This window comes from Oncorhynchus tshawytscha, linkage group LG05, assembly GCF_018296145.1.
Source record: "Oncorhynchus tshawytscha isolate Ot180627B linkage group LG05, Otsh_v2.0, whole genome shotgun sequence".
NCBI lineage: Eukaryota > Metazoa > Chordata > Actinopteri > Salmoniformes > Salmonidae > Oncorhynchus > Oncorhynchus tshawytscha.
This window is the reverse complement of record NC_056433.1, coordinates 54,768,921-54,790,864: the sequence shown is the minus strand read 5'-3', so window position 1 is coordinate 54,790,864 and position 21,944 is coordinate 54,768,921. Positions and strand designations below refer to the sequence as shown.

At 47.3% G+C, this 21,944-nt stretch overlaps 1 protein-coding gene across 2 annotated transcripts in view; it reads left to right on the top strand.

Annotated features, from left to right (window-relative positions):
* Positions 1 to 21,770, top strand: part of LOC112250984 (single-stranded DNA-binding protein 3) — a 134,391-nt gene extending 112,621 nt beyond the window's left edge. Inside the window, exons 6-18 of one of the 2 annotated variants that reach the window (XM_042322092.1) lie at positions 12,565 to 12,648; positions 14,203 to 14,262; positions 14,381 to 14,447; positions 14,536 to 14,603; positions 15,231 to 15,295; positions 15,515 to 15,557; positions 15,676 to 15,711; positions 15,832 to 15,886; positions 16,879 to 16,949; positions 17,063 to 17,141; positions 17,675 to 17,703; positions 17,937 to 18,038; positions 18,549 to 21,770. In XM_042322092.1, coding sequence (XP_042178026.1) covers positions 12,565 to 12,648; positions 14,203 to 14,262; positions 14,381 to 14,447; positions 14,536 to 14,603; positions 15,231 to 15,295; positions 15,515 to 15,557; positions 15,676 to 15,711; positions 15,832 to 15,886; positions 16,879 to 16,949; positions 17,063 to 17,141; positions 17,675 to 17,703; positions 17,937 to 18,038; positions 18,549 to 18,623 — 834 coding nt within the window. In that variant the 3' untranslated portion in view covers positions 18,624 to 21,770. Of the gene's footprint in view, positions 1 to 12,564; positions 12,649 to 14,202; positions 14,263 to 14,380; positions 14,448 to 14,535; positions 14,604 to 15,230; positions 15,296 to 15,514; positions 15,558 to 15,675; positions 15,712 to 15,831; positions 15,887 to 16,878; positions 16,950 to 17,062; positions 17,142 to 17,674; positions 17,704 to 17,936; positions 18,039 to 18,394; positions 18,527 to 18,548 lie in introns of those variants that run through there. The other variant, XM_042322093.1, reaches the window with a different exon arrangement.
* The last annotated feature ends 174 nt before the right edge of the window (positions 21,771 to 21,944 follow it).

The following is a 21,944-nucleotide window of genomic DNA, read 5'->3' as shown; positions in this document are numbered from 1 at the left end:
TTGCTCTGTCTCTCTCTTCTGCTCTGTCTCTCTCTGCTCTGTCTCTCTTCTCTCTTTGCTCTGTCTCTCTCTCTTGTCTCTGTCTGTCTCTCTTGCTCTGCTCTGTCTCTCTCTTGCTCTGTCTCTCTCTTGCTCTGTCTCTCTCTTGCTCTGTCTCTCTCTCTTGCTCTGTCTCTCTCTTGCTCTGTCTCTCTTGCTCTGTCTCTCTCTTGCTCTGTCTCTCTTGCTCTGTCTCTCTCTGTCTGTCTCTCTCTTGCTCTGTCTCTCTCTCTTGCTCTGTCTCTCTCTTGCTCTGTCTCTCTCTCTCTCGCTCTGTCTCTCTCTCTTGCTCTGTCTCTCTCTTGCTCTGTCTCTCTCTCTTGCTCTGTCTCTCTCTCTTGCTCTGTCTCTCTCTCTGCTCTGTCTCTCTCTCTTGCTCTGTCTCTCTCTCTCTCGCTCTGTCTCTCTCTCTTGCTCTGTCTCTCTCTCTTGCTCTGTCTCTCTCTCGCTCTGTCTCTCTCTGTCTCTCTTGCTCTGTCTCTCTCTCTCTGTCGCTCTGTCTGTCTCTCTCGCTCTGTCTCTCTCTGTCTCGCTCTGTCTCTCTCTTGCTCTGTCTCTCTCTGCTCTGTCTCTCTCTGCTCTGTCTCTCTCTCTCGCTCTGTCTCTCTCTTGCTCTGTCTCTGTCTGTCTCTCTCGCTCTGTCTCTCTCGCTCTGTCTCTCTCTTGCTCTCTGTCTCTCTCTCTCGCTCTGTCTCTCTCTCTGTGTCTCTCTCTCTCTCTGTCTCTCTCTGCTCTGTCTCTCTTGCTCTGTCTCTCTCTCTGTCTCTCTCTTGCTCTGTCTCTCTCTGCTCTGTCTCTCTCTCTTGCTCTGTCTCTCTCTCTGCTCTGTCTCTCTCTCTCTTGCTCTGTCTCTCTCGCTCTGTCTCTCTCTCTTGCTCTGTCTCTCTTGCTCTGTCTCTGTCTCTCTCTCTTGCTCTGTCTCTCTCTCTTGCTCTGTCTCTCTCTCTTGCTCTGTCTCTCTCTCTTGCTCTGTCTCTCTCTCTGTCTCTCTCTTTGCTCTGTCTCTCTTTGCTCTGTCTCTCTCTCTTGCTCTGTCTCTGTCTGTCTCTCTCGCTCTGTCTCTCTTGCTCTGTCTCTCTTGCTCTGTCTCTCTCTCTTGCTCTGTCTCTCTCTCTCTCTCTCTCTTCTCTCTGTCTCTCTCTCTCGCTCTGTCTCTCTCTCTCGCTCTGTCTCTCTCTCTCGCTCTGTCTCTCTCTCTCTGCTCTGTCTCTCTCTCTCGCTCTGTCTCTCTTGCTCTGTCTCTCTCGCTCTGTCTCTCTCTCGCTCTGTCTCTCTCTCTGTCTCTCTTGCTCTGTCTCTCTCTCTCTTGCTCTGTCTCTCTCTCTTGCTCTGTCTCTCTCTCGCTCTGTCTCTCTCTCTGTCTCTCTCTCTCGCTCTGTCTCTCTCTGCTCTCTCTCTCTGTCTCTCTCTCTTGCTCTGTCTCTCTCTCTCTCTCTTGCTCTGTCTCTCTCTCTCTGTCTCTGTCTCTCTCTCTCTTGCTCTGTCTCTCTCTCTCTGTCTCTCTCTCTCTGTCTCTCTTGCTCTGTCTCTCTTGCTCTGTCTCTCTGCTCTGTCTCTCTCTCTTGCTCTGTCTCTCTCTTGCTCTGTCTCTCTCTCTGTCTCTCTCTCTGTCTCTCTCTCTCGCTCTGTCTCTCTTGCTCTGTCTCTCTCTCTTGCTCTGTCTCTCTCTCTCGCTCTGTCTCTCTCTTGCTCTGTCTCTCTCTCTCTCTGTCTCTCTCGCTCTGTCTCTCTCTCTCGCTCTGTCTCTCTCGCTCTGTCTCTCTCTCGCTCTGTCTCTCTCGCTCTGTCTCTCTCTCTCTGTCTGTCTCGCTCTGTCTCTCTCGCTCTGTCTCTCTCGCTCTGTCTCTCTCGCTCTGTCTCTCTCGCTCTGTCTCTCTCTTGCTCTGTCTCTGTCTCTCTTGCTCTGTCTCTCTCTCTGTCTCTCTTGCTCTGTCTCTCTCTCTCTGTCTCTCTCTCTGTCTCTCTCGCTCTGTCTCTCTCGCTCTGTCTCTCGCTCTGTCTCTCTCTCTGTCTCTCTCTGTCTCTCTCGCTCTGTCTCTCTCGCTCTGTCTCTCGTCTCTCTTGCTCTGTCTCTCTCGCTCTGTCTCTCTCTCGCTCTCTCTCTCTCTGTCTCTCTCGCTCTGTCTCTCTCGCTCTGTCTCTCTCGCTCTGTCTCTCTGCTCTGTCTCTCTCGCTCTGTCTCTCTCTGTCTCTGTTCTGTCTGTCTCTCGCTCTGTCTCTTTCTCGCTCTGTCTCTCTTTGCTCTGTCTCTCTCGCTCTGTCTCTCTTGCTCTGTCGCTCTCGCTCTGTCTCTCTCTCTCGCTCTGTCTCTCTCGCTCTGTCTCTCTCGCTCTGTCTCTCTCGCTCTGTCTCTCTCGCTCTGTCTCTCTCGCTCTGTCTCTCTCGCTCTGTCTCTCTCTCGCTCTGTCTCTCTCGCTCTGTCTCTCTCGCTCTGTCTCTCTCGCTCTGTCTCTCTCGCTCTGTCTCTCTCGCTCTGTCTCTCTCGCTCTGTCTCTCTCTCTGTCTCTCTCTCTGTCTCTGTCTCTCTCGCTCTGTCTCTCTCGCTCTGTCTCTCTCGCTCTGTCTCTCTCGCTCTGTCTCTCTCGCTCTGTCTCTCTTGCTCTGTCTCTCTCTTGCTCTGTCTCTCTCTCTGCTCTGTCTCTCTCTCTTCGCTCTGTCTCTCTCTGTCTCTCTCTCTTGCTCTGTCTGTCTCTCTCGCTCTGTCTCTCTCGCTCTGTCTCTCTCGCTCTGTCTCTCTCGCTTGTCTCTGTCTGTCTCTCTTGCTCTGTCTCTCTCGCTCTGTCTCTGCTCTGTCTCTCGCTCTGTCTCTCTCTGTCTCTCTCTCTGTCTGTCTCTCTCGCTCTGTCTCTCTCGCTCTGTCTCTCGCTCTGTCTCTCTGTCTCTCTTGCTCTGTCTCTCTCGCTCTGTCTCTCTTGCTCTGTCTCTCTCGCTCTGTCTCTCTCTCACTCCGTCTTTCTCGTTCTTTCCCATATGTCCTTGTGTCCACTCCCTCCATCAGTCTGTGTGGCCAGAGGTTGGGATGGGAGGGAGATGTTTCTCTGGGTCTCTCTGTCTCTCTGTCTCTCTCTCGCTCTGTCTCTCTTGCTCTCTCGCTCTGTCTCGCTCTCTCTCTCTCTCGCTCTCTCGCTCTCTCGCTCTGTCTCTCTCGCTCTCTCGCTCTCTCTCTCTCGCTCTGTCTCTCTCTCACTCAGTCTTTCTCGTTCTTTCCCATATGTCCTTGTGTCCACTCCCTCCATCAGTCTGTGTGGCCAGAGAGGTTGGGATGGGAGGGAGATATTTCTCTGGGTTGTGTGGCTTCTCTAATCCCTCCTGTCATCACTGCTCTCTGATGACTGTCTGGGAGGCTAGGGAGATCACCTGATGATGGGGGCATAAACCCTATCTGACTGTGCGTACGCACGCGGACACACACACACACCCCCTAGCTAAAAAATATCCTGAAAATAACACTTGTAAATGTCATGAAGCAAATATGGTTTCCACGTTGTCTCGGTGTGGGGGGGTTCTATAGGGAGGGGGGAGAGAGAGAACAGTGTGTGTGCTGGGGTCGTAGGCAATGTTAATGATGTATGTGGAGTGATCAGAGCAGGGAGCTGCTATCTGATGGTGTTGCGTGAGTGACATTGCTTTCCATAAATAGTCTGCTGCGTGCATTGGAGGGAGAGAGGGACAGAGAGAGAAGGGGGGCAGAGAGAGACACAGGGAGGAGGGAGGGATGGACAGAGAGAAGGGGGCAGAGAGAGAAGGGGGCAGAGAGACAGACAGGGAGGGAGGGAGGGGCAGAGAGAGAGAAGGGGGCAGAGAGACAGACAGGGAAGGAGGGAGGGGCAGAGAGAGAAGGGGGCAGAGAGACAGACAGGGAGGGAGGGAGGGGCAGAGAGAGAAGGGGGGCAGAGAGAGAGACAGACAGGGAGGAGGGAGGGACAGAGAGGTGGGGGGAGAGAGAGACAGACAGGGAGGAGGGACAGAGAGAAGGGGGGCAGAGAGAGAGAGAGAGAGACAGACAGGGAGGGAGGGACAGAGAGAGAAGGGGGCAGAGAGAGAGAGACAGGGAGAGAGGGAGGGAGAGAGCGAGAAGGGGGGCAGAGAGAGAGAGACAGACAGGGAGGGAGGGAGGGAGGGACAGAGAGAGAAGGGGGACAGAGAGAAAAGAAAAGGGGGCAGAGAGAGAGACAGGGAGGGAGGGAGGGAGGGAGGGGGGGACAGAGAGAGACAGACAGGGAGGGAGGGGGGGAGGGAGGGACAGAGAGAGAAGGGGGACAGAGAGAGAGACAGACAGGGAGGGGGGGGAGAGAGAGAGACAGACAGGGAGGGAGGGGGAGAGAGACAGACAGGGAGGGGGAGAGAGAGAGACAGACAGGGAGGGGGAGAGAGAGAGACAGACAGGGAGGGAGGGGGAGAGAGACAGACAGGGAGGGAGGGGGAGAGAGACAGACAGGGAGGGGAGGGGAGAGAGACAGACAGGGAGGGGGAGAGAGAGAGACAGACAGGGAGGGAGGGGAGAGAGACAGACAGGGAGAGAGGAGGCTGGGATAGAGAGAGACAGACAAGGAGAGAGGATGCTGGGATGGAGAAAGAGACAGACAGGGAGAGAGGAGGCTGGGATGGAGAGACAGACGGGGAGAGAGGAGGCTGGGATGGAGAGACAGACAGGGAGAGAGGAGACTGGGATGGAGAGAGAGACAGACGGGGAGAGAGGAGGCTGGGATGGAGAGAGAGACAGACGGGGAGAGAGGAGGCTGGGATGGAGAGAGAGACAGACAGGGAGAGAGGAGGCTGGGATGGAGAGGGAGACAGACGGGGAGAGAGGAGGCTGGGATGGAGAGAGAGACAGACGGGGAGAGAGGAGGCTGGGATGGAGAGGGAGACAGATGGGGAGAGAGGAGGCTGGGATGGAGTGAGAGACAGGGAGAGAGGAGGCTGGGATGGAGAGAGAGACAGGGAGAGAGGAGGCTGGGATGGAGAGGGAGACAGATGGGGAGAGAGGAGGCTGGGATGGAGAGAGAGACAGGGAGAGAGGAGGCTGGGTTGGAGGGGAGACAGATGGGGAGAGAGGAGGCTGGGATGGAGAGGGAGACAGATGGGGAGAGAGGAGGCTGGGATGGAGAGAGAGACAGGGAGAGAGGAGGCTGGGATGGAGAGGGAGACAGATGGGGAGAGAGGAGGCTGGGATGGAGAGAGAGACAGGGAGAGAGGAGGCTGGGATGGAGAGGGAGACAGATGGGGAGAGAGGAGGCTGGGATGGAGAGAGAGACAGGGAGAGAGGAGGCTGGGATGGAGAGGGAGACAGATGGGGAGAGAGGAGGCTGGGATGGAGTTAGAGACAGGGAGAGAGGAGGCTGGGATGGAGAGAGAGACAGGGAGAGAGGAGGCTGGGATGGAGAGAGAGACAGGGAGAGAGGAGGCTGGGATGGAGAGAGATAAGAGGAGGGGGGAGAGGAAGTCTTGCTCCAGTGTTCTCCACTGCAGTAATTCCCTCCCTGCTCAGCGGCCAGTCAGGCAAGAGAGAGAGGAGGGAAGGAGTGTGAAACGAGAGCCTGCAACACACACACACACACACGCTGCTCCCTCCAGAGCTTCATATGTGTGCTATCAAATTCCCCCAGCAAGTGGACACTGAGGCCGGAACAATGCTGTGGATCAGTGTGTAGTAGTATAGTATGGAGCAACGATGACACCAGTTATTCCCTTGGCATCGTTTTACACTGGTGTACTGTAGAGAGAGACACACACACACACACACACACACACACACACACACACACACACACACACACACACACACACACACACACACACACACACACACACACACACACACACACAGAGAGAGACACACACACACACACACACACACACACACACACACACACACACACACACACACAGAGAGAGAGAGAGACACACACACACACACACACAGAGAGAGAGACACACACACACACACACACACACAGAGAGCTCTCTGACAGACTGCCCCTCCCAGTCATGTAGTCTAATGTTGTTGTTGCCTATGCACAGTAAGATCTTGCTAATCATGTGTTACTTCTGTTTGTACTACTATATTTATTATCCAAGCTTAGACCTCTGTAGAGGAGTTGTGGTGTGTTCTGAAAGCTCCCAGTGAAAATGATAAACACTTCACTGTTATGGACAAGCGCTGTCTTCTGTCTACTAATGACCTTCCTCCTCTCCTCCCTCCTTCATGTGCCTGCTACCTCTCTCTTTTGCTTTCTTGCTCTCTCTTTCTCTCTCTCACACACACAAACTCCTGTCTGCCCCCTCTTTCCTCTGCTAACCTCTCCGTTTTGCAGGATTCAACTACCTTCCTCTATTTTTTCACCATTCCTCAATCTTCCCCATCCTGCTTCTCTCTTTCTCTCTCCTCATGTCTCCTGACCTGTCTGTCTCTTTCTGTTTGGGAAGGAAGTACATGAAAAAGTATTCAAAAGTAGTGCATAAATCAGAGCGTTTCAGAAGGTGCTTGCTAGGGTGTACAGTACAGCATACAGTATGATTGTGTATGTGTGTACAGTACAGCATACAGTATGATTGTGTATGTGAGTACAGTACTGCATACAGTATGATTGTGTATGTGAGTACAGTACTGCATACAGTATGATTGTGTATGTGAGTACAGTACTGCATACAGTATGATTGTGTATGTGTGTACAGTACTGCATACAGTATGATTGTGTATGTGAGTACAGTACAGCATACAGTATGATTGTGTATGTGAGTACAGTACTGCATACAGTATGATTGTGTATGTGTGTACAGTACTGCATACAGTATGATTGTGTATGTGTGTACAGTACTGCATACAGTATGATTGTGTATGTGTGTACAGTACTGCATACAGTATGATTGTGTATGTGTGTACAGTACAGCATACAGTATGATTGTATGTATACTGCATACAGTATGATGTATGTGAGTACAGTACTGCATACAGTATGATTGTGTATGTGTGTACAGTACTGCATACAGTATGATTGTGTATGTGTACAGTACAGTACTATGCATACAGTATGATTGTGTATGTGAGTACAGTACTGCATACAGTATGATTGTGTATGTGTGTACAGTACTGCATACAGTATGATTGTGTATGTGTGTACAGTACTGCATACAGTATGATTGTGTATGTGTGTACAGTACTGCATACAGTATGATTGTGTATGTGTGTACAGTACTGCATACAGTATGATTGTGTATGTGTGTACAGTACTGCATACAGTATGATTGTGTATGTGTGTACAGTACTGCATACAGTATGATTGTGTATGTGTGTACAGTACTGCATACAGTATGATTGTGCATGGCTACAGTATGATTGTGTATGTGTACAGTACAGCATACAGTATGATTGTGTACTGCAATGCTGTGTATGTGTGTACAGTACTGCATACAGTATGATTGTGTATGTGTGTACAGTACTGCATACAGTATGATTGTGTATGTGTACAGTACTGCATACAGTATGATTGTGTATGTGTACAGTACTGCATACAGTATGATTGTGTATGTGTGTACAGTACTGCATACAGTATGTTTGTGCATGGCTGTGTGTGTGTGTATAGTACAGCATACAGTATGATTGTGTATGTGTACAGTACTGCATACAGTATGATTGTGTATGTGTGTACAGTACTGCATACAGTATGCTTGTGTATGTGTGTACAGTACTGCATACAGTATGTTTGTGCATGGCTGTGTGTGTGTGTATAGTACAGCATACAGTATGATTGTGCAAGGCTGTGTGTGTGTGTACAGTACTGCATACAGTATGATTGTGCATGGCTGTGTGTGTATGTGTGTACAGTACTGCATACAGTATGATTGGGCATGGCTGTGTGTGTGTGTGTGTGTGTGTGTACAGCATACAGTATGATTGTGCATGGCTGTGTGTGTGTACAGTACTGCATACAGTATGATTGGGCATGGCTGTGTGTGTGTGTGTGTACAGTACTGCATACAGTATGATTGTGCATGGCTGTGTGTGTGTACAGTACTGCATACAGTATGATTGGGCATGGCTGTGTGTGTGTGTGTGTGTGTGTGTGTGTGTGTGTGTGTGTGTGTGTGTGTGTGTGTGTGTGTGTGTGTGTGTGTGTGTACAGTACTGCATACAGTATGATTGGGCATGGCTGTGTGTGTGTGTGTGCAGTACTGCATACAGTATGATTGTGCATGGCTGTGTGTACAGTACTGCATACAGTATGATTGGGCATGGCTGTGTGTGTGTGTGTGTGTACAGTACTGCATACAGTATGATTGTGCATGGCTGTGTGTGTGTGTGTGTGTACAGTACTGCATACAGTATGATTGTGCATGGCTGTGTGTGTACAGTACTGCATACAGTATGATTGGGCATGGCTGTGTGTGTGTGTGTACAGTACTGCATACAGTATGATTGTGCATGGCTGTGTGTGTACAGTACTGCATACAGTATGATTGTGCATGGCTGTGTGTGTGTGTGTGTGTGTGTACAGTACTGCATACAGTATGATTGTGCATGGCTGTGTATGTGTGTACAGTACTGCATACAGTATGATTGTGCATGGCTGTGTGTGTGTGTGTGTGTGTGTACAGTACTGCATACAGTATGATTGGGCATGGCTGTGTGTGTGTGTGTACAGCATACAGTATGATTGGGCATGGCTGTGTGTGTGTGTGTACAGTACTGCATACAGTATGATTGTGCAAGGCTGTGTGTGTGTGTACAGTACTGCATACAGTATGATTGGGCATGGCTGTGTGTGTGTGTGTACAGCATACAGTATGATTGGGCATGGCTGTGTGTGTGTGTACAGTACTGCATACAGTATGATTGTGCAAGGCTGTGTGTGTGTGTGTGTGTGTGTGTACAGTACTGCATACAGTATGATTGTGCATGTGTGGGTGTGTGTGTGTGTGTGTGTATGTGTGTGTACAGTACTGCATACAGTATGATTGTGCATGGCTGCGTGTGTGTATGTGTGTACAGTAGTAGCAGGCTGTGTGTTTTCTAGCATCCGTCCCAGATGCAGAAGAGAGGGGTAATTAACTGCCGTGGTAGCAGCAGCCCAGAGAGTGAAGACTGGGCGGGGGGGTAGAGGGGGGGGCCCCCGCAGCTTCAAGACTCCCCTAATCTGTACCTTACAGGCCAAGACTCAGATCAGGCTCCTGCAGGAGAGGAGAGAGAGAAGTGTGGAAGGAGGACCACAAAGCCTGCATGTTGGCGTCTGGCCCGGATCTGCGATTCTCCCTGGTATAGCAGGGGTCAGCCCGCTTAATAATCCTCACGCCAAAACTCCACTGCAGCAGCCCCTCTGGGAAGGGCAGGCCCAACTCACACTAGGAGAGGACGAGGAGAACCTGCCGGCTCACACTAACAGCATGTTGGCCCAGTGGGGATAGAAGAAAACAATGTCAATCCATTGGTATTACGAACACTGAAGGAGTAAACAGTGGTGATAAATGGAACAGAGATGGTTTCTAATCTATATGTTCTGTTACAGGAATGTCTCTCCATAGTCGCTAACTGTCATTGAAGTTGGATCACAATTGAACGTATCGTAGTTCTGTAGCCTGGGTGTAAACTCTAAATCAAGACTGAGTTTGAGGTCAGTTGAATGTGTCTGAGTCGAGGTACCGATAGGTAGACTTGTCTAGCTTAGGTATAGTAGCTACTCTCTTGTTGAGAATCAGGTGCTGAACTCTGTCGAGTTGGACTACCCATTGTGTTTGGAGATGGTCTCTATGGTAGGTTACACTGGATCCTAGAGGTAAAAGTTTGAAAATACTTAATGGAAGAAGAAGTGATGAGTGAATGGGACCACTGGAGAAGGAATGTTTGCATTCCTGGGCCAACCCTTCTATCTCTCTCTTTCTCTCTCTCTCTCTCGCTCTTTCTCTCGCTCTTTCTCTCGCTCTTTCTCTCTCTCTTTCTCTCTCTTTCTCGCTCTCTCTCTCTCTCGCTCTCTCGCTCTCTCGCTCTACTACCACCACCACCAACCACTCTGTTGTTCACTTTATCAACGGTCTGTCTGTAGCCTAGTCTGGAAGTAGCATATCCACTGACATTCCTGACCGCTGAGGCAGGAATCATAGATACACAGCAGTGACTCACAGAAACATGCTAAACGACTGTCAGCGCAGTGTTCTCCAATCTCCTCGGGGGGCACTCGGGGCAGTCTCTCCCCACCGAGCTGACATGTTGCTATGCCATGAGCCTGTAGAGCTGCTGCCTCTGCCCGCTGGAATGTAAGAAAGGAATGACAATGAGTGTGTATTGTGCTGTTGTTCATCCAGGCTTTGTTTGTTGTGTTTCAGTTTGGCTTTGTGCTCTGCCTGCCTCTCTCAGTAGTTCCACACTGCCCTCTTGTGGTGGTGGGCGGTACTGTAGATACGGTACATACATACACATGACTGGCTCAGTATAGCCATCCGTTCTGTGTTCAGTGTTACTACCCCTTCAGGGATAGCAGCAGCAGAGGTGTTGTGTTCTTCCTAATGCAGATCTGAGGAGGGGGAGTCTGGGAGTACGTCAGGGGGTTGTTGATGGGTTTGTGGTACGCTGCCAAGCTGTTATCTCCTTAGCTGGGTTGAAAATGATTGTATTAATTGCTTCATTTACCCCCCCTCTCTCTCTCACACAGACTCTTACAAACACAGACACCCACACGCAGTCCAGCCACGTTGTTTTTCAGGCGCGGATTGGTCTCGTCCCTTTCTGTCTCTGCAGGCACACATCGAAGGGACCCCAAACCTCATGAATGCCATATGCTTCCAAATTCAGTCCTGATAGCATGGAGACTGAGGGAGTCCAGAGTAGCAAGTGGAGCTCCGTTATAAGGTATTATAGAGGGCCAGATAGAGAGAGGAGGTGCAGGGGCTGCAGGTTACAGCAGCTGGGCTAGTGTTGCCTGGCTCTGCAGGGGTGGCTTGTTAGACACACTGCTACGACAGACTCCCCAACAGTAATAACTCTGGGGTCTGACGGAAGGACGGCCCTCCATGCTAACGTGCTGAGGCCAGCTAGCGCAGCTGGTGTTAGCCACAACCCAAAACGATCTCAGGACCCACCTCAGTCATTTCTAGAACACTTACAGTATGTCAGAGCTACCACTCTCTTATAGATGCAGTCACATGAGTTACCATTTAAAAATGTAATATTTGTCTCCACTCAATATTGGGAATGAAAGCACAAGGCCACTATGGTAAGTGGGTTTTATATACAAAACACATACTTGTGAAGACTTCATGTGAAACGCTCTATTGGGCAACAATTTATGTGGATTCAATACACCACGCTGCAAACACTTCATCTCAAGAGCTCCTCATAGATCCACAGCTATGTGCCTTTATCAACATGGCTCTCACATGGAGAACCTGCACGTGAGGTGGCTGAGGAGGACAATGGCTGACTGCCTACCCCATTTACCCTGTACACCTCTCAACCACCCAGGTTTGACTTGCTGCTTGACTTCTCGGGCTGAAGCGTTTCTGGAATGAATCTTTTATCAAATACTAGTTGAATGCATCAGTCTAGGTTTTTATTCCTTTGTTTATTGTGCTCAAGCAGTGGGTTTTCACTGCTCTCCTCTGTCAGCTCACCACCATCTCCCCGGTGCCAGAGCTTCTCATGGTGGGTGAGAATGAGAAGATGCTGCTGGTATCTGTGCAGCTGCTGCTTGGTATCTGTGCAGCTGCTGCTTGGTCTGTTGGAACTGAAGAGAGATTTACCGAGGTTTCATCAGACAGGTCGGCTCTTCCTAGTGAGATGACGTTGAATAGTAGAATTGTCTCCTGGCCAGGTGCAAAGACCTGCAAACGTGCTGCTGTGGAAAGACGTTCAGGGGAAATGGGGACATACTTGGTACTGATACAGGTGTGTGTCTGGTATTGCTGGTTTTGAAAGGGCAGGATTACCAGTCTGCAACATTACCTGAAGGCTTCAAGTGTGTGTGTGTGTGTGTCATGGTTGAGTGCTTCAGGTCTCATGGATGTTCACAGACTGGTTGATAACACTGAACGTGTGTGGTCTCCTCTGTACACTGTATGACTCTGGGTTTACATATGGCTTGTTAGTTGGAACCGGTCCTGTTTTGAACGTGGTTGCTTAGCAGGTTATCTGAGGTTAGTTGTCAGTTGTTCCATATGTCATATGTTTACATAGTTCCTGTATATGATCAGCTCTTTTTTTTCATCTCTCAGCCATCTTTTTTTGACACTAAAAGAGATGTTCTGTTGGTTAGAAATTAAGTTTAAGAGATTCCTTGTGTTAATTATATTTCATTGGACATATTATTCAACACAAAGATGTATGATCCATTTAAATAACTATATTGGAGATCCATACATTCATCTGTGTTGTGGTAGTGGTCTACGGTACAGACATTATGAACAGTTCGCCATAGTGGTGTATTGTACTGCTGCTGTTGTTATTGTGAGGTAGACAGAGCAGCTACAGCCAGGTTCTGTCCATGGTCCTCCAAGCATCACTGTATCCCTCATCTCCCTCTCTCTTCTCTCTTAAAGGGACCTCCTGGCTCCCAGCCGTCACCCCACGCACAGCCACCCCCACACAACCCCAACAACCCCATGATGGGACCTCACGGCCAGGTAAGACACACTCACACACACCCTGGTCTCTCACACACACTCTGCCCCCTCTCCCTCGCCTTTTGCTGCACAGGCAGGGACAAACCGTTTTTCCGCGCCACGTCGTTGCAGATACGCCCGGAAGGGATTTTCTTAGCAGGTTAGAAGAGCCTTTTCGCTAACCCTAACCCCTTTCCTAACCTAATTCTCCTAACCTGCCACATTCTCCCTACCTGCTGCATAACTTCTCCTAACCTGCTATGAAAAAGTAACTTGTGGTGTGAAAAGAGTGTTTCTCACACAGGCAGGCAGTCCCTCTTCCACTTTCTCACTCAATCACTATCTCCCTCTGCCTATCCACTCACACAGAGAGGCCTCTGTTCTCTTCCTCCCTCTCTTCCTCTTCTACACCCACTCACTCCTTATCTGTCTCTCTCTCTTCGTCTCACTCACTCATTCACTCACTCACCCACACCCCCTCTCCCCCTACCCCCACTCCTAACCTGACTCCCACCCCCACAACCTATGTCTATACAAACTGCCCTGCTACCTAGTTGTGGACAGACAGACAGTGGCCATAACGCTGTAGATAGGATAAATAATTCAGCTGTGTTGGCCCAGCTGTAGGAAGGAGAGGAGGGGAGGAGCAGGCCGACTCTCTCCTCTTCCTAAGCCCAGCACTCACTATCCCATCTCCCATCAATATCCCATTAATATTGCAGCAGTGCCTGACACTGTGGAGCGCTCGTACACAAACTCACCACAACTTGGCTAAGACAAAGGCAGAGGGAGAGAGATTGAGATTGGGGGAGAGAGACAGGGAGGGACCTGAGAGGGGGTGGAGGGGAAACAGCAGTCTTTCCCTTCAGGGCCTGGTCATTATATAAGCTGTCCTCCAGCTGGCCTCGTTTCCCCTCGCCCAACTAGTAGCTTGCGTTTAATTGGCTCTGAAAGCCTGTTTCTTTGTTGTCATGGTGTCATGTTTCGCCTGCCTGTACGCGTTTCTTATAGCGTGATAATGTGTTTGTAATGATTGACTGTCAATCACACTGGTTAGTTGCACTCGTGATGATTATATTATATTTAAGTTTGTTGTCCCTTGATGGATTAAATTATTTTCCGAATGTTATTGTTTCGTTAGATACGTTGAGCTATTTTCTGTGGTTGCAACACACTGTAGAAATGTTTCTTGTAGCTCTCTGTGGTACGATGGTCAGTAAAGTGTGTGGATGGAAAAACAGATGTAGGTGTGTGTATTCTTCACTACCCTCCTGCACACCCTCCCAGCCACATCCACCACCCATCTGTTCCCTCATTCAACATGCTGCGTCACCCACAACCATGTTCACCCTCAGCTATATATCTGTCTCTCTGTCTCTGTATGTTCTATTTGTTTTCAGTATCCGAGGACTGGTCTTCAGAACCCTGACACAACCTTTGCCTTGTGTAGAATGACAACAAAGCACCTTCAAACTTGGAGCTTTTTCTCCAGCACACTGGCTCCCCCTGCTGACAGCTGCAAGTAACACGCATGATGGATAGGACTAATGTTAACATCTGTCCTCCTCCCCACAGCCTTTCATGTCCCCACGGTACCCAGGTGGACCTCGTCCCTCACTTCGCATGCCAAATCAGGTAAGGTATCTATCTCTGAGGTGTACATTTTTAGGGAGTTGAATGCTCTGTGCTAATGTTTCTCTCTCTCTCTCTCTCTCTCTCTCTCTCTCTCTCTCTCTCTCCCTTCTTCCTTCAGCCACCTGTGGGAGTCCCAGGGTCACAACCACTCCTGCCAAACAGTCTGGATCCCACCAGACCACAGGGTATAACTTAAGGATATGTGCTTGTAGAATGTATTTGGTCTGAAATTGTCCCACGCTGACAACTTTCTCTCAATCGTTCCTCCTCCAGGACATCCAAACATGGGCGGCCCAATGCGGATGAACCCCCCCAGAGGGATGGGCGGCATGGGCCCACAGGTACAGCCAGGCACCATCCCTCTCCCCTAAAGTCTGCTGCTCCACCCCTCTGTCCATGAACCCCATGTCCCTTTACAGCACAACACACTGAACACACAAGGTTTTATTCATCTCTATTTTATCCCATAAATTTAGTCTCAACCTTTTTCTATCGGTCTCTAAGCAAGCCTGACATAATACCTCTCAAGTACCACTCTCTCCTCATTGAGTTTTAAATTCCGCTGTCTAGTTTCCAATCACCAAGTCAGTCAGTTTGAGCATCGTGGCCCTCTGTGCCCTGCTGCCCTTCTCCCCGCCTCCCTTACTGTGTGACTTTGGCAGTCAACAATTCAGCAGCTGGTGCGGCATCTGCTCGACAAGTGTAATCGTCTGCTGAACAAAACTCTACCTCTGAGTGGAGCTGCTCTGTGTCCTGCCCCACGCTGCCATCCTGCCAAGCCCCACTGTGCAGCCATCACATCACAACTTAGACACACACAAGTCCGCCCCTGTTATCGTTATACACATACATTACTAATCAGGATCGAGTCATTAAAATCGCCTGGCTCAAACAGAACAAATGAGAGTGTGATCCCTGGAATGTATTGTCCTCGGTAGTATGATAGGTGTGTTCCTCTCTCTGAGTAGAACTATGGTGGTGGAATGAGGCCTCCTCCCAACTCCATGGGGCCAGGAATGCCAGGGATGAACATGTAAGTACAGTCATTCTCCAAAGGCATTTCATCACCTCCGTCTACTTACTATGATGTTTTATTTTGTCAAAATATCTGAATTGCTAATACAATTTCTATTAATAGCACTGATGGGATGTAAGAATATTTGACAAGTAACAATCTGAGGGAATACAAGCTCTTTGTTCTGCAGTGAGCCTCTCTCACACAACCTCTTCTCCTCCCCTCTGTCTGTGTCAGGGGTCCTGGAGGTCGAGGTTGGCCCAATCCCAACGCAAACTCAGTAAGTCCTGCTCACTCACCTTCTCAATCACTCTAATGCCTTATTGGTTTGAGAGCCATTTCTTTGTTGTGAAAGTCACAAGTTTACTGATTGTGTCCCCTTTCTGTTCTCTCCATAGATAGCCTATTCCTCCTCATCTCCTGGAAACTATGTGGTAAGTCTCAAGCCTAAACAATGACTAGTATTGTTGGCCATAGCTGACATCTGACTGCTACTTTATATGTCCAGATGTTTTGGGAATATCATTCCTCTAAATCTCTCGTCTTTCTCCCAGGGTCCTCCAGGGGGCGGAGGCCCACCAGGAACTCCCATCATGCCTAGCCCAGGAGGTTCGTCCTACTTATTTGTCTCCATGTGCCTCCTCACTCATCCCACTCTAATTAAACTCCCAGTGCTCATTTACTTTGTGGGCACAGCCACACTGACATTGAGTGATTTGTATGTTAAACAAGCGTAGCTCTTTATGTGTCGTCTATACTGGACCTGTGTAAATTGGCAGGGTATTGAGCTGTGATCATCTGACTGTGATCAGTCTGATGTTCCTGTTGAGGACAGCACAGACAGAACAAACTGCTCTGGTCTAACATCCTGTGGATGTGCAGTTTTTGTTCGGGTGTGGAGCGGTTTCTTTTTGTGTCCACTATTCATTATTTATATACATACTTCTATTGTGATGCGTTGCCTGGGCAACCTGTGCACAGTGCTCCTTACACGTAGAGCTGGAACACAGTTTTCCACTGCAGTCGCCAAGGCCCCCCACCCCCCCCGCACTCCACCACACCCTCCGTCACGACTGCACAACCTGCTGCACAACCTACACCCAGGGCCACAAACAGGCATCAAACCCCACACTTTCTTTTTCTCCCCTTCTCTTGCTCCCTCTTTTTCCCCTCTCTCTTTCACCTGTTCTCTCTTATCTATCCCTTAATTTGTTATATACATGTATCTCCTACTCTCACCACACTGCAATGTCAGCTCAAGGTCACCTCTATCCTCATATTCTATTCAGGATGGAGACACAAGGAGAGCAACATGATGTGCTGATCCTGTTTACTTCCCACTGGCTCTGTAGTCATCAGGATTTAACCCCAAGTTCATGGAAACATGAGATATGAAAAGTGTGCGACATTAGGCTTTCCCAATCCATGTGGCTTGATGAATTATAACCGGCATGTGTCTGTATGGAGCATTGTCACGTTTGGTGGTTTTGTAGAGTTTGATCTCAAAGCTGTCCATGCATGTGGCTGAAGGAAATACAGGACAACACTGTGTAGTTGTGCTCAGTTACTGTAGCCTGGACTAACTGTTTCCTTCTCACCAGACTCTACAAATTCCAGTGAAAACATCTACACAATGATGAATCCTATTGGCCCTGGTGGTAACAGACCTAATGTAAGCGGGTTCTTTGTTTTTCATGGGTTTCCTGTTTTCAAATCGGTAGAGGTGATCATTATACAATGTAATATGATAATGACAAAGTTCAGTAAGTTGTAACTTTTTTACAGTTCCCGATGGGTCCGGGCCCTGATGGCCCAATGGGTGGAATGGGAAGCATGGAGCCCCACCATATGAACGGATCACTAGGTGAGTTTTAACAGCAGCGATCAGCTGATCAATCATTTAGAATATTATTCTCTGTCAGCATGTACAACTTTTGTCTGGAATTTGTTTAACCATTGTGATGAACAGGACAATTTACATTTCCGAAAATTGCGTGTCAATATTAGGCAGTAATTTAGAACTACCGTAGAAGTTTGATGTGGTCATCTAGTTTAAGTTGTTGAAAATCGGTAGCCGAGTTCTGTGAGAAGTACCACTTTCCTATTGTGACAATGCCCTCTTGTGGATGGTAGAGGGAATGCTCCCTTCATAGTAGTATTGATTGAAGTGGAAGCAGATTATGTGGGCAGCACGCGGGCACATTGATTATGTAGACAGGTGAGACATGATCGATGAAGCCAATGAAGTTGGGTCTCATCTGTATTTGAAACGAATAGCTTAATTAAAGCACATTAGCTGTGTTAAGTGTTGAATGTGATCCCCAGCCAGAGATGTTGATTATAGCTTTACAGTGATGAGCTTTTCTCTCATGTCAATCTCTCTCTCGTTGTTTTCAGGCTCTGGTGACATGGATGGGTTGCCAAAGGTAAGCCTCTATAAAAGACTCCATATTAGATAGACTTACATTCATTTCAACACACACCCATCAGGTGAAGGTTATTCAAAGCACTTATCATACAGATGATTTGGTTTGGACCCAAAGCTGCCAGAAATTCAATAATGGCACCTTATGATGACATCCAGTCACGAGAAATGGCTGATGAGAGTGGAAAGACCTGTCTGGTAAATCTTGATTTGTTTCTTTGTTTGTTTGTGTAGAATTCTCCCAACAACATGGCAGGCATGAACAACCCCCCGGGAACTCCGCGGGATGATGGGGAGATGGCAGGCAACTTTTTAAACCCATTCCAAAGTGAAAGTGTGAGTTCTCCACAGTGGTTCTCTTCCCTAACCTGCAACCATCAGGCAGCGTGCTTCTGTGAACAAATTCTCATCTCACTGCTGACTTATGCCTATATCCTAAACACTTTCCCTTCGGTCTTTACTTCACGTTGTCGAAATTAGACTTGTTTTATAATGTCAAAGTAGAAAATTCCTAATTAGCTGGCTGTCTCATAAAGCAGTCTGCTTGTTATGCTTATTAATACATTTTTATGTTGACTAAATCGTAATTACATTGAGTGAAGTTGCTTATTGCATGTTGACTTAGCATCATATGAACAGTAATATAGCATTGGCTCATCTATTTCCCCCCTTCCCTTCTTCTCTCTTTGCAGTATTCACCCAACATGACGATGAGTGTGTGATTTATTTTTTATTTTATCTTTTATTCTATTTTATTTTGTTTCTTTTTTTATCTCTCCCCCTTACCCTCCCACCCCGCTGCATCTTGCATTGCCCCCTCCCCCGGATGGCGTGCTGTGTTTGCAGCCCCCGGGATGTCACTGGAGCGCAGGACTCCCATCAAGATCACCCATCCCAGTGTGTGCAAAGTGGGGCTTCTGAGCAGGAAACAGTCTCAGAGCCACAGGAAGAGCCAGCTCAGTGACTCTCCCTCTCCGCCTGGTTTCCTCACAGGCCCAGGACAGTGAGAGTGGGAGACTCTGGCTGTCTGCAGGAACCCTCCTCAGCAACAGTTCTCTCAGCATCAAGGCTGGTGGCTCCACTCTACTTTATCATGTTATTATTTGTTTGTTCAAATGTTGTTTTTGCATGCAGCAGTTGTGAGGTTTGAGGCTCACCTTCATTCAGTTAATGTGTCCTTGTTTTGAAATGAAAAGCTTAACTGCTGATGCATTAGGGCAAGAACAGTTTATATGTTTGTATTTTATTAATAATAATGATATCATTTTCATAATTGATATTGTTATAATGATGTAGTTATCATTTCCTGTTAAGGGCACATTGTATCTCAACAACATCGACAACAGAATAAGCACACACTCAAAAAATGCACAATGACACTTCTGTTTACATGATTTTAGGTATTTGATGTTTCTTGTTAGTTTTTTAGTTTTTTTGTCTCAACGCCCTACGCATACCTCTCTGTTCTTCGCAGAACTTGTAGCCGATGTCTTTACTACCAGAAAACCATGGCACCAAAATGTAAACAGTCAAGCAGAGTGCGATAGGAGTACAAGAATAGCTGTTCACCTGCTTGACATCACTCATCTAGGAATGATCCTTCCTGACACTCCCCATCCATGTTATCACTGGAGTTCCCCAAAACGTCAATGTGAAAATGGAGGCGATATCAGAAACTTCTTTATCCTTTGGTACTCTAGTCTGTCAGTCTTCTACATGTCTGGTCACACGTACCCCTCCCAAAATGTTGAGTCAGTGTATATAAGTGTTTGTTCAGGCTTGCTGCATTACTGTGCAAAGATGGACTGATCAAATGTAATTTGGACAATTGCTAATTCTACTTTCAGTTCAGGTGGCTTTGAACATGTATTATTCTGTCTTGCAACCTGTGTCCTTCCAATTCAGTAAAGACGGAAAGGGTTTTACAGACCCTCTATGTTCTTCTATGGATTTGCTCTTGCCTGTAAATACAACATATTTAGCTTGTATTGTGGTTGTTTATTTGTTGTTTTGATATACAACTTGTCTGTGAATCCTGAAAGTGGATCATTCTCCTCCTGCATTGCTTTGACTGTTACCCTGCATACAATCTCCAGGCTCAATCTTTATTTACTGATTGTCATACAGGCCACTTGCTATCAGTTTTCATGTCGTTGTTGGTGTACAAACCTCCATCTGCTTCCTTCCAGTTAGAGTTGACCTCACAGATCCTTATGATCCGGTGTCTGACCCCTCTCACATGCAACCATAGTTTAGAGAGGGGCCAACTCCACAGAGCTCCCATCCACCTGTTCCCTCTGGGTCTGGGCTTGTCCATGGGCTGCTAGATCCTGGGTATGGGGTGGCTGTAGCACCACTGGTGATGGGAGTGTGAAATGACTGGAGGGACTGCACGGTGTGGCTTAATTCACTCTCCCGCTACAAGAAAGGAGTGCTCTATAGAACCGAGTAGCTTTTAGTGCACCTACTCACACTTGAATATGTACTTTGAGAAATTAGAGAATTCCACCTGGTTGGACTGAATTGCGAGTCAAACGATGTCTTTTATTCTAGTTTTTTGTTTTGTTTTAATTTCTATGAAGTCTATTCAAGAAATTGTGTGCAAAAAAAGGCCATAGAATATCTACACCTAAGGAGTGAATTGACCCAAGGCTGTTCCTCAAACTTTCATGTGATTTTCTTGTGTGTTGTGCTAAGCGGCAGATACCGTTTATTTCAAAAAGTCATTTTTCAACAAGCTACATATTTCTGTTCTTATTTAATATCATTCTGGCTTCTGTCTGTGATTGGTCTTTTGCCAGTGACCTTGCTATAGTGTTGGCAGATACTTTATGGAGTAGCTTGGATTCAGAGCTGAACAGGGACATCTTCTGGGTAAGTTGTTTTGAGGAACGACTAACTCCAGTGTTCCTCTAGCAGACTGACTGGCACACAGCCCTCTGTCCCACACCCGCCCCCTACAGCCCCATCCTCACACTCTTGAGCCCTCCTTTCCTTTAATTTCCTTTTTGTAAATACTGTATAATGCATTTTGATATCATTGACATGTTTTGATATGTCAGTCACTACCAATGTATACAGCTGAAAGTAAATTCTAAATGACCTGTCCATGTTTTCATAATAAAGAGACGATGTGCTGGACATTTTGATTGGCCAAAACAAAATTGTGGTAAAAATGAAATATGCATGTAAATTTACTTGAACATGTGAACATACAGTAACTGCACCCTAAACACTTATTTCTGGTCGGGATACATATGTGAAAATATACTGTCATCCATTTTGCTGGGTTTGAGGCGTCGTTTTATTATCTCGTAAGGACCGAGAGGGCGGTGAAGGGGATGTATGATGTCAATGATGCTGTTTATTCTTGCAATTGGAGCGTCCTCACTCTGTCCTTGTCTTCTATTACCAATAGAAATCATCTCAAATCGTTTCTAAGAATGGTTATTGCCTACTCAAAAGGCCATCGTCTCATTAAAACATGTGACCACCTATTATTACAGTTTTTAATATGAAGGATTTTTATCAATTTAAGAACTTTAAAAAGGAAAACATACTTAATGTCATTTTAAATTAAAGAATAGATCAAAAGTAATGCTAATGCGGAAAAACTGTGTCCTTGCTATTCACTCCTGATGAAATAGCGTTGTATATATTGATTCTCACTGATCCTCTCAGTCCTCTGTGTATAACAATTGTTGGTCATCTCTGTACTTCTATTGTGATGTATAATACTGTAACATTAGGAAGATTTGCGGGTGATGGGATGGTTGTGTGGGACAGGGGTCAAGGGGAGGGGATATAAATATTCTCCTGTACTGTTCATTGTCCTTTCTGATGACATGGCAGTATTCTATATGAAGCAGTCTGTCCCTTGGGTTTGCTTTGTATTTCATAGTAGGATAGTTCAGATCTTGTCTTAGGGAGTTAGGTGTCTTGTGTAGGTAATAAATATGTCCTTTGTATGTTTCTTTATATTGTAAAGTTTCTTTAGACTGAAAGAAAAATGGATAATTTGCTTATCAAAAAAGAAACTGCATCAATAATAAATGTAATTTGATTTTTCCTTGTTGTTCGAGTCTTTTTTTCTGTGCGCATCTGATCATCAGTGTGTATTTATTTTATAAATTGACACTTCACACAGCCTGACGCTTATCAAACTTTTGCAAGGACATGAGAAAAATGTATCCATTAAGAGAATAAAGTGATTAATCTCCCAAATGATCTTATACTAAATTA